Source organism: Aotus nancymaae, unplaced genomic scaffold, assembly GCF_030222135.1.
Source record: "Aotus nancymaae isolate 86718 unplaced genomic scaffold, 86718_ANA_hifiasm-v0.15.2.pri h1tg000057l, whole genome shotgun sequence".
NCBI lineage: Eukaryota > Metazoa > Chordata > Mammalia > Primates > Aotidae > Aotus > Aotus nancymaae.
The window spans coordinates 37,342,385-37,354,395 of NW_026988471.1; the positions used below are offsets into that span (position 1 = coordinate 37,342,385).

The 12,011-nt window shown below is 34.3% G+C and overlaps 1 protein-coding gene across 2 annotated transcripts in view; it reads right to left on the reverse strand.

Annotated features, from left to right (window-relative positions):
* Nucleotides 1–1,737: 1,737 nt before the first annotated feature.
* Nucleotides 1,738–12,011, reverse strand: part of HNRNPLL (heterogeneous nuclear ribonucleoprotein L like) — a 41,603-nt gene continuing 31,329 nt past the window's right edge. For both annotated transcript variants that reach the window (XM_064364010.1, XM_064364009.1), the window contains 5 exons: nucleotides 9,759–9,880; nucleotides 9,093–9,294; nucleotides 8,352–8,409; nucleotides 8,163–8,261; nucleotides 1,738–3,989 (listed from right to left, as the gene is read on the reverse strand). In XM_064364010.1, coding sequence (XP_064220080.1) covers nucleotides 3,934–3,989; nucleotides 8,163–8,261; nucleotides 8,352–8,409; nucleotides 9,093–9,294; nucleotides 9,759–9,880 — 537 coding nt within the window. In that variant the 3' untranslated portion in view covers nucleotides 1,738–3,933. The remainder of the gene's footprint in view (nucleotides 3,990–8,162; nucleotides 8,262–8,351; nucleotides 8,410–9,092; nucleotides 9,295–9,758; nucleotides 9,881–12,011) is intronic.

The window sequence follows — 12,011 nt, forward strand, 5'->3', positions numbered from 1 at the left end:
AAATGGTTTTAACAATCCCAGGCCTAACCTTACACATGCAGACCACACCCCTCAAGAGCCTTCTTCATCCATTCAACAAATCCTAGGCATCATTCTCTGATCAACCTAGGTTACCTGTTCAACACAGAATCAGATTATTACCTTGTTTACAGCAATGATTCCCCACTCAATCTGATCTCCTTTTACTATGCTGAAATAAAATTCCTAGATAATACCTACCTATACACAGACACACACAATTTGAAGAAAAACCGGATAAAACTCTAATTGTAATGTAAGGGAGAAATAAAATTGATGTTAAATGTTGTAATACATAAATGCTCAGGCATGGCTACAATAGAACACAGAGATGAATGTGGCAGCTACAAATGAAAACTGACCCTGGTGTATTATAAGGGCTATTCCAGTAATACTTTGATGATAAAATTTTCCAAAATGGCAAACGACTCTTGAAAGCATTCTAAACAAAACATTATTTCCTTGATTTATAAGGTAGTTGAATTGCTAGAAATTCAGTGTACTGCATATTAAAACCATACAAAAATATTTTGCATTACTATATTAAAAAATCAGACTCTGGGATCAGATCATTTTATAAACAGGTTTTTTACCTATTTGAATATCTGATAGGATACCAGAAAGTCATGTAGGACAAGGGATAATTCTTCCTGGTCCTACCCATCAAATTGTTTGCAGTGTCCCCTACACTGAAAAAAACACCCCTACAGACAGTCAAAATGCCCCTCTAGGAGGACCTGCCTCCCTTATTAACAGATACTGAGCTAGAGGTGATGAGACTAACACAAATCAGGCTCACTCAAACCTTGATTACTGCTACAAAATAGAGAAGGGTAGAATGGAGGATGGAGAAAACAATAATATCCAACATTACTAGCTTCCTCATTTGTAAATTACAACTAAGAGAATTTCAAGTGTTCCCTCGGATGAAGGTATTTATATGAAAGTAGTAAAGCAAAGTCCATTATATATGTTCAAGTTCAAAAACATTAGAACTTGGAAGATCCCTAGGAAGACAGTATTTAGCTAAACAAAGTATTTTAGGTTTTAATCAACACTTGACTCCATTTGATGAAAATGCTAGGTTTTAGGTAAAAGCAATGGTATTATGGATTAAATATCCACTATTTAAAATTCCAAATATCCACAGATTTAATACCCCAAATAATTTCTTTGGTTTAAACAGGATTCATACTTGCACATTCACTTACTTTTTGGTTGACAATGAAAATCATCATGAGCAGAGCAGTCGTACTAGGAAGACAAAGGCCTGCCAACTCTTCATATGTACCCTCAGTGGACTAAACGTCTCTTGGACCAAACCACCATATGGAAATAGGAAGTTCATCACTGTTATCTTTCTTACAAGTACTTTGGGTAACCTTTAAGTGAAACAAAGCTCCTTGTGCTTTAGATTCCTAAGTATGGGAGAATGTTCTACACTCAAAACTTCTTTATTCCAGAAAGAGTATCACTGATAGCTACTAAAAAGCAGTTCCCTAGCAACCTATCTGTAAAGAAAACAAGAAACAACTAACACAGTTTAGTCATTTTTCTCCCTCTTCTCAGTTCTGTTCAAGAAAATATAGTTTAGATAACCAAATCATTAGGATGTTTGCAAAGTATCATGTCAGCTGCAGTTGCAAATATTTTTATTTGGTGGGGTAACATCTTCAGCAGGAGAATAGAAATTTTAAAAGGCAGCTCATATTCCATAACTCAGTTTGGCAGATTTATTATCAAATATGTAGCAGGATTTGGATACAGAGATGGGATTTCATTATTTAAAAAAATAAACTCAAAGCTAGTATTATTTCTTTATAGCTCTTAAATCTGCTTTTTCTTGTTCTCTTAAAAGCATAAAGATAGCACAGAGAAGATGTTGCCAAGGCTAAGGAAAGAGGGAGTATTCACAAAGCAAACTTCATTAACAGCGGTCATGTCTAAGTAAACTATCAAATACATTAGTGACAGCAGCAGTATAGGGCTTACGCACCAGCACATGTATCTATCAGCAAGGTCCAGCTTACCAACTAGTTTACTCCCAATGAATTCACTTATTTTGAGGAAGAGACAGCCTTACAGATAGAAATCATTTCCACAAGTCAAAACTAGTTAAAGAAAATCTAAATGAAATAAGCCCTGCCAGGTTTATTTCTTAAAATCTACAGGTTTATTTCTTAAAATCTTAGGCATTAAAAAGTCTGACAACCCACATTAATTTTCAGAGGAGTAGACAACTATTATATAAACCACAAGTTACCTTTCAAGATTAAGATACTTCAATTTTTCAACAGAGGTAGAAAAGTATTTATAAGGGGAAAAAAAACTTTATTATAAAGTTAGATAAACTTAAGTATTATAGTGGCAACAAATAAACATACATAACCCAGCATAGAACACAGTTCACACAGTTACCCTTGGCATAACTTACTGGGTGCTGTGATAAGGGTCTAAAATACTTCTAGATTAAATTTAATTTTTTCTCTATTTTTAGAGGGCTAAATGCTGGTCCACTGCCATCAAAATGAGGGCAAATAAAAATGTGTGTTTAGTTTCCATCTAAACTTTCTATTCAACAGCTCTAAAATTTTAAACCCCTGCCTTATTTCTAAAATGATTTTTTTGCATTAAAATTTAAAATAAAGTCTTTACAAAAGATCTAAATGGAACTTTCATTTGGAAATTTGTTTAAAAGTGTCAGGATTACAAAACTGCTACTGCCAACTATGGATATCAGTTATGCTAGGTAAATGATACATACTCTCCCTTCTTTTAAAGATGAAAACAAAATGGCCACATCAGTTTTTCTATTGAAAAAAAGCTGTGAACTTGATAACAATTGTGCTATAGTCTCTTAAAACCATGTTTGGTCCTTAAATCTTACTTGCCTACGTATAAGATGTATTATTTTAAAAAGAAAAAAAAATCCAGTGGGAGAAAGAATGTTTTAATAAATGGTATTGAGACAAATAGCTATCTGTTTGGAATAAAAATAAAATTAGATCCTTAAATCTTGCACCATATAGAAAAATACATATTACTGATGGATCCAAGAGTAAAAAATAAAAATGTAAATATCCAAACTTCTACATACAATTTTAGGGGGTTCACAGATTCTCTGAAGCCCGTCCATGGATCCCAGATTATTCTCTATAAGAGGAATTGTTAATCATAACCTCTATTAAAATCTCAATGCCAAATACTGGATGTATTTAAGTCACATGCAACAAATGAAAATGAACACGTTAACTCATTGTTATAACTTTATAAAATCTCCAAACTGGACTAGAAACAGAGGCATGTCAATACACATGGACAGTGAGTTAAAAAAAATACACCAATTTAAATAAGTTTGAATGCGTACTGTACAAGTGTATCCATGTCTGTTAGCCTTTCAGAAATATAAAATCAGTTAAATCTGTAGTACTTAAAATTCAACATATGCAATGTTATTCTCAAACTTGATTAAAATAATAAATACAAGTTATGTTTGGGTAACTGCAACATAAACATCTAAACATAAAATAGGAATTCTATATTAAAATGCAATACTTTCACCTGCATTAATCTCTTACACAATGGAAAAATACTTGCAGATAATTAGCATTAAGAATGCAAATATATTTTTACTGTGGAAGAAAAATTACAGTAATAAGGTTAGAAATCATATATCTGTATAATCTACAATGAGGCTGTAAATAGTCTATATTATGATATTCTATCTTAAAATGAAAACAATTCAATATTTAAGTTTACAACAAATTTACTCAAGGCAAAATATGTTTATTACAGAACCGGATCTTAAAGTAAGCAAGGCAACATGAGATCAACCATTTTAGATTATTTTTTAATGAAGTGTAGCTTTGAAATTGTAATAAAGGTGAACATAAATTCTAACATGCTCTTCTCTTCTTATAAATGGGATGATGTAGAAAAGCAAAGCTTCAATGTATAGGGATTGGAACCATCTGTAAAAAGTAAAAAAAAAAAAAAGAGTTAATATTTCACTTTATCAAACTTTCAAGATCACCTTGAAGTAGCAGAGTAAATTATTTCACCCTTTTATAGTAAATATAAAGAATATGGTGAATATAAAGCAGGAATATAAAGAAATAAAATTGGCCAGGTACGGTGGCTCACCTGAAGTCAGGAGTTTGAGACCAGCCTGGCTAAAGAGGCGAAACCCTGTCTCTACTAAAAATACAAAAATTAGCTGGTGTGGTGGTGTGCGCCTGTAGTCCCACCTATTCAGGGGGCTGATGCAGGAGAATCACTTGAACCTGGGAGGCAGAGGTTGCAGTGATCTGAGATTGCACCACTGCACTCCAGCCTGGATGACAGAGCAAAACTCTGCCTCAAAAAGAAAAAAAAAAAAAAAAAAAGGAAGTAAAATTTCTATGTAAGGGGAAGATTTTTATTCATATTTACTAGAAGGCAAGCTCATGAAGGCAGGGACTTTTTGTTCACTGCTACATTTCTATTGTTCTCAACACTGTCTGGCACTCAATTTTTTTTAGTGAATTAATCATTAAAGAATAAATAGTACCAGGATTAAGCAGCAAAGCTCACATTGCAAAAATACTGCCAGCGGTTAACTCTCTATAAAAGCCAACTGAAATACAGCTTGGGAAGTAGGACAACACTGATATGTATATGAAGACATCTAGGATCCCAAAGGTTCCATGAAACTTAGTATTAAATCTCTGTTCATCAATGGAGCATATAAGTTTTGAAATTACTGGAAAAAAAAAACTGGATATAATTCACAAAAATATTTTCCATTTTATAAATTTTTCTTTCCTTTTTCAGATCTGGCATAAATAGCTCTTCCTCAATTGCATATATAAGAAATCAAAGCAAAGAACTAGTTTTGCTATCTTAATGTATCACAATTTTAGTATTAAAAGCTATAGTTCATTAAAGAAAAAAATTCCTGTAAGAGAAAAAGCATATGCATCAACAAGTGTGTACAGGACACTGCAGAGGATAAAAACATACGTAACTGTCTCTGTCTCCAAATAGTTTACAATCTATACACTATCTTTAATGTATTTCATATAACTTTAAAGCTTTTTAAAACTTTCTCTCAAAAATTAAGCCTAACTCACTACTTAATAAAATTTCCTTTTTTTAACTATAAGTAAAATGAGAAGAAAGCTGGTATCATGGCTTGTGCTATAATCCCAGCGACTACGGAGGCTGAGGCCAGAGGATTGCTTGAGGCCAGGAGTTCAAGACCACCAGCCTGGGCAACAGAGCAGGACCCCCAACATTTAAAAAAATTAAAAATTAAAAAAAATAGACATCAATAAGCTGGGCATGGTGTTGCAAGCCTGTAGCCCCAGGCATTCAGAAGGCTGAGGTAGAAGGATCACTTGAGCTCACGGAAGTTGAGGCTGCAGTGGGCCGTGACTGTACCACTGCATTCCAGCCTAGGAAATGAGCAAGACTCTGCCTCAAAAGGAAAAAAAAAAAAAAAAAAAAAGAAGTGGTTCTTACTTATTAAGAAATTTTTGAACATATGTAGATAGGTTTAATGAATCCCCATATACCTATCACCCAGCTTCAATATTTGTCAATATTTGGCAGTCTTACTTTGTCTACCTACCTTTCACACATAATTTTAAAAGCTAGAATATTTTAAAGCAAATTTCAAATGTTATTCCAACTATGAATCAGTGTTTCTCTTTTTTATACCATCATTTATCACCACATCCAATAAAGTAATTTTCCCCTATTATTAAAAAACAAATAAATAAAGTTGTAATACCCTTTAGATCCAGGATCCAAGTAAATTACACAGCACAAAGTTTCAAAATGTAAACTTGAGTTTTCTTGCATGGTAAAAAAGAGGCCATTGTTACTATTACAGAGACAACAAACAAACACGGTGACAATCTCACTTGACACAAATTAACACAATGGAATACCATTTTTCATCTCTCATAATGGTAAAAATTGAATGTCTGACAACACTCAATGTTGCTAAGAGTGTTGAGCAATGAGCCCTTTCGTATATCAAAGGTGGTAATGTAAACTGGTGCAAACTTTATAAAGTACAATCTAGCAACATTTTACCTAATTAAACTTTTATGCCCTACAGTAAACTGCCCTACAAATACACATTAGAAAGTGCAACTATTGTCTGGTCATGGTTGCTCACGTCTGTCATCCTAGTACTTTGGGAGGCTGAGGCAGGAGAATCACTTGAGCTCAGGAGTTCAAGACCAGCCTAGGCAACATAGTGAGACCTTGTCTCGATTTTTAAAAAAGTATAGTAAAAAATTTAAAAAAAAGTTTTTAAAATAAAAAAGTGCAACATAAACATGTTTATTACAATAATAGAAAAAACAAACAGAAGCGACCAGAATGTTCATCAGTAGGGAGATGGGTAAATAAGACAAACTGTGACACATCTTGACTATGAATAGCTATCCTGAAAATGCTTTAAAGCAGCAGCTTCATTGGAGGTGAAGGACAGGGGAGGGATAGCATTAGGATAAAAACCTAATGTAGATGATGGGGTGATGGATGCAGCCAACCACCATGGCATGTGTGTACCTGTGCAACAAACCTGCATGTTATGCACATGTACCCCAGAACTTAAAATACAATAAAAAAAAAAAGCAGCTTTGTACGTGCCAATATAAAAATAGCTCCAAGATATATTGAAACAGCAAGACATAGGAAAGTATGTACAAAAAAATCATTCTGTTTAAGTTTTTACTTTATTTTTTCGATTTTATTTCTTTGAGATGGAGTCTTGCTCTGTCACCCAGGCTGGAGTGCAATGGCACAATCTTGGCTCACTGCAATCTCCATCTCCCAGGTTCAAGTGATTCTCCTGCCTCAGCCTCCTGAGTATCTGGAACTACAGGTGTGTGCCACCGCACCCAGCTAATTTTTTTTTTTTTTTTTTTTTTTTGTATTTTTAGTAAAGACAGGGTTTTGCCACATTGGCCAGGCTGGTCTCGAACTCCAGACGATCTGCCCACCTCGGCCTTCCAAAGTGCTGGATTATGGCATGAGCCACAGAACCTGGCCAAGTTTTAAAAATATATACAATTAAATATACACACCAGGGAATTAAAAAAAAGGATGAGACAAAAAGGTTAGAGGTCATAGAAAGCGTTAACTTTTCATTTTGTATCTTTATGTATATAGTCTGAGTTTTCTAACCGTATGTATGCACTGCTTTCCTCTAAAATGATAAACAGAGATTGTCGAAGCTAGCTTGAAGGTGATTCCAACCTCCTGGTACTCCCACCCTTGTATAGTTGTTGCCTCCTACACTCACTGTACTATGGCTGGTCTCTGTGACCAAAAAAATTATAACCTTAAGCGATGGTATGCCACTTCCAATGTTAGGTTATAAAAACATTGTTGATTTATCTCTTGGATCACTCACTCAGAGAGAAATCAGCTGCCATGAAAAGACCAATGTGGCTCAACATAGCCAGCACACAACCACATGAGTGAGCTTGGAGGTGGATCTTCTGGCTTCAATCAAGCCCTGAGATTACTGCAGACTTAAGACAATAGTTTGACTGCAACTTCATTGGAGAGCCTAAGCCCGAACCAGCCAGCTGAAATGTGCCCAGAATATTAACCCTCAGAAACAGTAAGATAATAAATGTCTGATGTTTTAAGATGCTAAATTTTATGGCAATTTGTTATACAGCAATAGATAACTAACATAGGAATTACTGTCCCTTTTTCTTTGTATTTATCTGTTTGTTTGTTTTCTGAGATGGAATCTCACTCTGTCACCCAGGCTTCAGTGCAGTGGCGCGATCTCTGCTAACTGCAACCTCCGCCTCCTGGGTTCAAGCGATTCTCTTGCCTCAGCCTCCTCAGTAGCTGGGATTACAGAAACACACCACCAAGTCTGGTTAATTTTTGTATTTTTAATAGAGACGAGGTTTCACCATGTTGGCCAGGCTGGTCTTGAACTCCTGACCTCATGATCTGCCTGCCTTAGCCTCCCAGAGTGCTGGCATTACAGGTGTCAGCCACAGAGCCTGGCCTTTATCTGTATTTTTAAAGAAACCTATTAAGTGTTATTTTTATATTACTGTGAATGTTTCTGTGAAGGTAACTCCCACTAAATAATTCTGACACAAATAAAGCATTTTACTTACTTGGGACTCTTATCTGATAGTGATTCAGTGCCGTAAGGGCTTCTACTGCATCAGTTTTGCACTCCCATTCTAATAGCCCAGAAAGTGTTTTGGCTGAAGCTAAAACAAAACAAAGAAACACAAACTCAGTTGTTACTTGCTTATGACCAACTTCACCAGAAAATTTTAAAAGAGGGACTGTTCACTTACGTTTCGCATCAAACACTTTATATTTGATGAAGGTAAGAACTTCATGGTCATTACACAACTGCCAAAGAAGGTAAAACTTCATTAAAAATATAGCCAGAATAATATCCCACTTTTATATAGAAAGTAAACTTTATGGCAGAATTTAAGTTTTGATTCTGGAATGAATGGTTACATCAAGCATGTTTTTAGATTAGTATCAAGCTGTATGAGAAATCAATTAAAAATAGTAAAATTCTATAAACTATGTAAAGTAACTTAGTGCTGTACAACAAAACCACAGATTTGTTAACTGAAATATATATTCTCAGAGTTGACCAGGATTTATCTATTACCTAAGGTAGGGAGTAGAGTTCCAGAAAATCATTTCTTATCTGAAGTATTTCTTATAGTTCCTACTTAGAATCTTCTAAGTTAGGGGAAAAGACTGAGCTAAATAAAATTTTGTTATGGGTGAGATTTAAAGACATGATTCTTTAAATAAATTTCTTTATGCTGGAGTAAGACTACTTCATTCTAAATCCAACTCTCAAAAGGATTGAGCCATAAATCAACAAAGACCAGTGAGGAATGGAGGCCAGAAAAGTACAACGGTCAAAGAATAAACTATCAAGTACTCAGTAAATAAAATACTAGTAGTACCAAAAGCAAAAGAATGAGCAAGAAGACTTCAAAATGAAGCGAAGATATATTTTAAAATAGGAAACAGCAACATTTTACACACATTTGTATTTCAGTGCCTACCTTTGTGAAGGTCTCCTCTGTGACACACAATGGAACATTATAATAATGCAAAACACAGGAGGGTGGCTGGATTATATTCTTAGATGCTTGGCCAGCACTTGTAAAGCGATTATTTTTGCTCATTGCAAAATCTTTGTAGCTACTCGTACCATCCTCCAGCTCAAATATTTGACTTGGAACAACTGAATGTTGTTTAGACACGCTAAAGATTGAAAAGAAAAGACATACAAAAACACCTTGTTAGATAAAAAGCAAGTAGTCTCAGAATGCTAATATATTTGCTTGCATAAATCTTAACCAAAAAAGTCGTATGTAGAGCTATTTAAATAGAGGATTTAGTTTGGGTTATCATCAATCACTCTTGTAGTTAAGACATCAATTAGAAAGAAAAATCTATTAAATATATTCTCATATTAGAAAACTTTAACATAAAAACTGGCCCATTTTAACATGTTTTATCATCTAAGACTGAAAAGCAGGTACAGCTAAGCAAAATCTGAGTGACACGACCCCAACCCTTATCTAAAATAACAATACTACAGCTGTTGTTTCAGATGTGCCCTCAGTTACATTAAAATGTTCTCAGGTTGACATTACTGCCTCTAATAAAAAGTACAAGGATTTTAAAGTATTTTTAAAAATTTATCACTTAAGATAGATAATTACCAAACATTAAGTCTTTTCCCAAATAATTTGACATTATTAAGGTGTGTGACAGCTCTTTCTACAGCATACTCATCACCCATTTCTACCAGTGCTGTACCAGGAATGGTCTTCATAAATTTTACCTGTAAACACAAAATCCCGAAAAGGTAACCATTTAATTCCCTTTTACAGTAACAGAATTTTTTAAAGACAATATGACCTAAGTGGTTAAAGTAAAATACAGATCGCCTGGAATCTTTATATTCTGCCATGTTATAAGATACCCTTAACTCTTATCAAAATTCAACAGTTAAAAGGGAACACTGTACTACTATTGTATAGCACATTGAAGAACAGCACAGGCTTACCCTAACTCTGTTATGTATTAATTGTGTGATCTGAGGGCAATATACTTAACTTCTCTGAGCCACGGACTGTCTCTGAAAACACAAATAATAACATCTGGCAGGACTCATTAATATTTATTCTATCAACAAATATTTATTCAGTGTCTAATATATTTTGATAAGCACTATGGTAGGTACTAGGGATTTAATGGTGAATGTTAACAGACATTATCTTCTTGAATTTTATATTCTAGTAGTTAAGCCAGAAATTTAAAAATAAACAAAATAGTAATTACAAACTATGTAGAATTCTGTTAATGCAATAAATAAGACAAGATGTTATCTAAGAAATAATACAAAACAGCCTTGAGATAGCATGGTCACAGGAAGGCTTGTGGAACATAGGAGAATACAAGTTATTTCAGGACAGTTGGGCAGACACCATACTTATCCTCTTGTACTATTTCCAGTTTTAGAATATAATGCTATAAGAGTTAGAAGGTGTAAAAATCATTCAGCATAGTGCTTAGCCCTTGGGAAGTCCCTAAGCAGCTATTAAGTACAGTAGTTCCCCCTTATCTTTGAGGGATAGATTCCAAGAACCCCAATGGATGCCTGAAACTGCAGACAATGTGTGGTGCAGTGGGTCACACCTATAATCCCAGTACTTTGAGAGGCCAAGGTGTGATGTTTGAGCCTAGGAGCTTGAGATCAGCCCGGGCAACATAGTGAGACCCCATCTCTACAAAAAAATAAAAAAATCAGCTGGACATGGTGGCAAACACTTGTAGTCCCAGCTACTCAGGAGGCTGAGGCAAGATTGCTTGTGCCCAAGAGTTAGAGGCTGCAGTAATCTACGATTGTGCCACTGCACTCTAGCCTGAGCAACAGAGCAAGACCTTGTCTCAAAAACAAACAAAAACACTGCAGATAGTACTAAAACAGAGGAAGAGAGGGAGGGAGGGAGGCACATAGATAGATAGAGGTTAAGCATAGTATATACTTTGTATAAGCATAGCATATATAACTATGCTTTTTCCCATACATACATACCTATGATAAAGTTTAATTTATAAATTAAGCACAGTAATAAACAAAATAAAATAGAAAAATTATAATGATCCACTATATTAAAAATGATGTGAACATTCATTCACGCGCTTGGTGCTCTCTCTCTCTCACAGTATCTTACTTTACTATAGTCACCTCTTACTGGAGCAGCTAACAGTGAGTAACTGAAAGCAAAACTGTGGATTAAGGGAGGACTCCTTTACCAATGGCATAGATGACACCTTGAATAGTATTTCCTTATCTATTTACCTCAAAAGAATACTGAGAACATATTTACACAATAAATGCAATAAGGCATCTATTTCTATCACTTCAACTACCCATTTTAATAGGATATACTACACCTGTATTTGAACAAAACTCAGTCGTAACAGGATTTTTCAGCTTTATTTGCAATCTCTTGTCTTCTCATGTGCAAAATTCCTCTCCCTTGATTTAATCCAATGACTATCTACAAATCTAATAGTGACTAAGTATACAAGTTAAGTATGTAGTTCTTGTATTGATAAATCTCCAAAAGAAAGTTAGAAAAAATTAACTATACATAGATTTTTAAAGGATTATGATGGTTTGAGTTCAACATATCACAGCATATCATTTAAAATGTTTTAAAAACCTACGAGATGTAGAGTTAAAGAGACTAAAATTAGTCAAATAACATACAGAAAATCTGTTTTATTAGAAAAAGTAATTTGAGTTTCTAAATCATATGAGACAATTAGTTCATAACAAAAAAGACAAAGATCTACTCAAGATGTTGATTAAATTGCCTGATTTTGTCTGCATATGTGAAAAGCACAGAAAGAAAATACTCTAAAGATAAAGTTAAAATATACATTAAAGCCCATTTAATTAT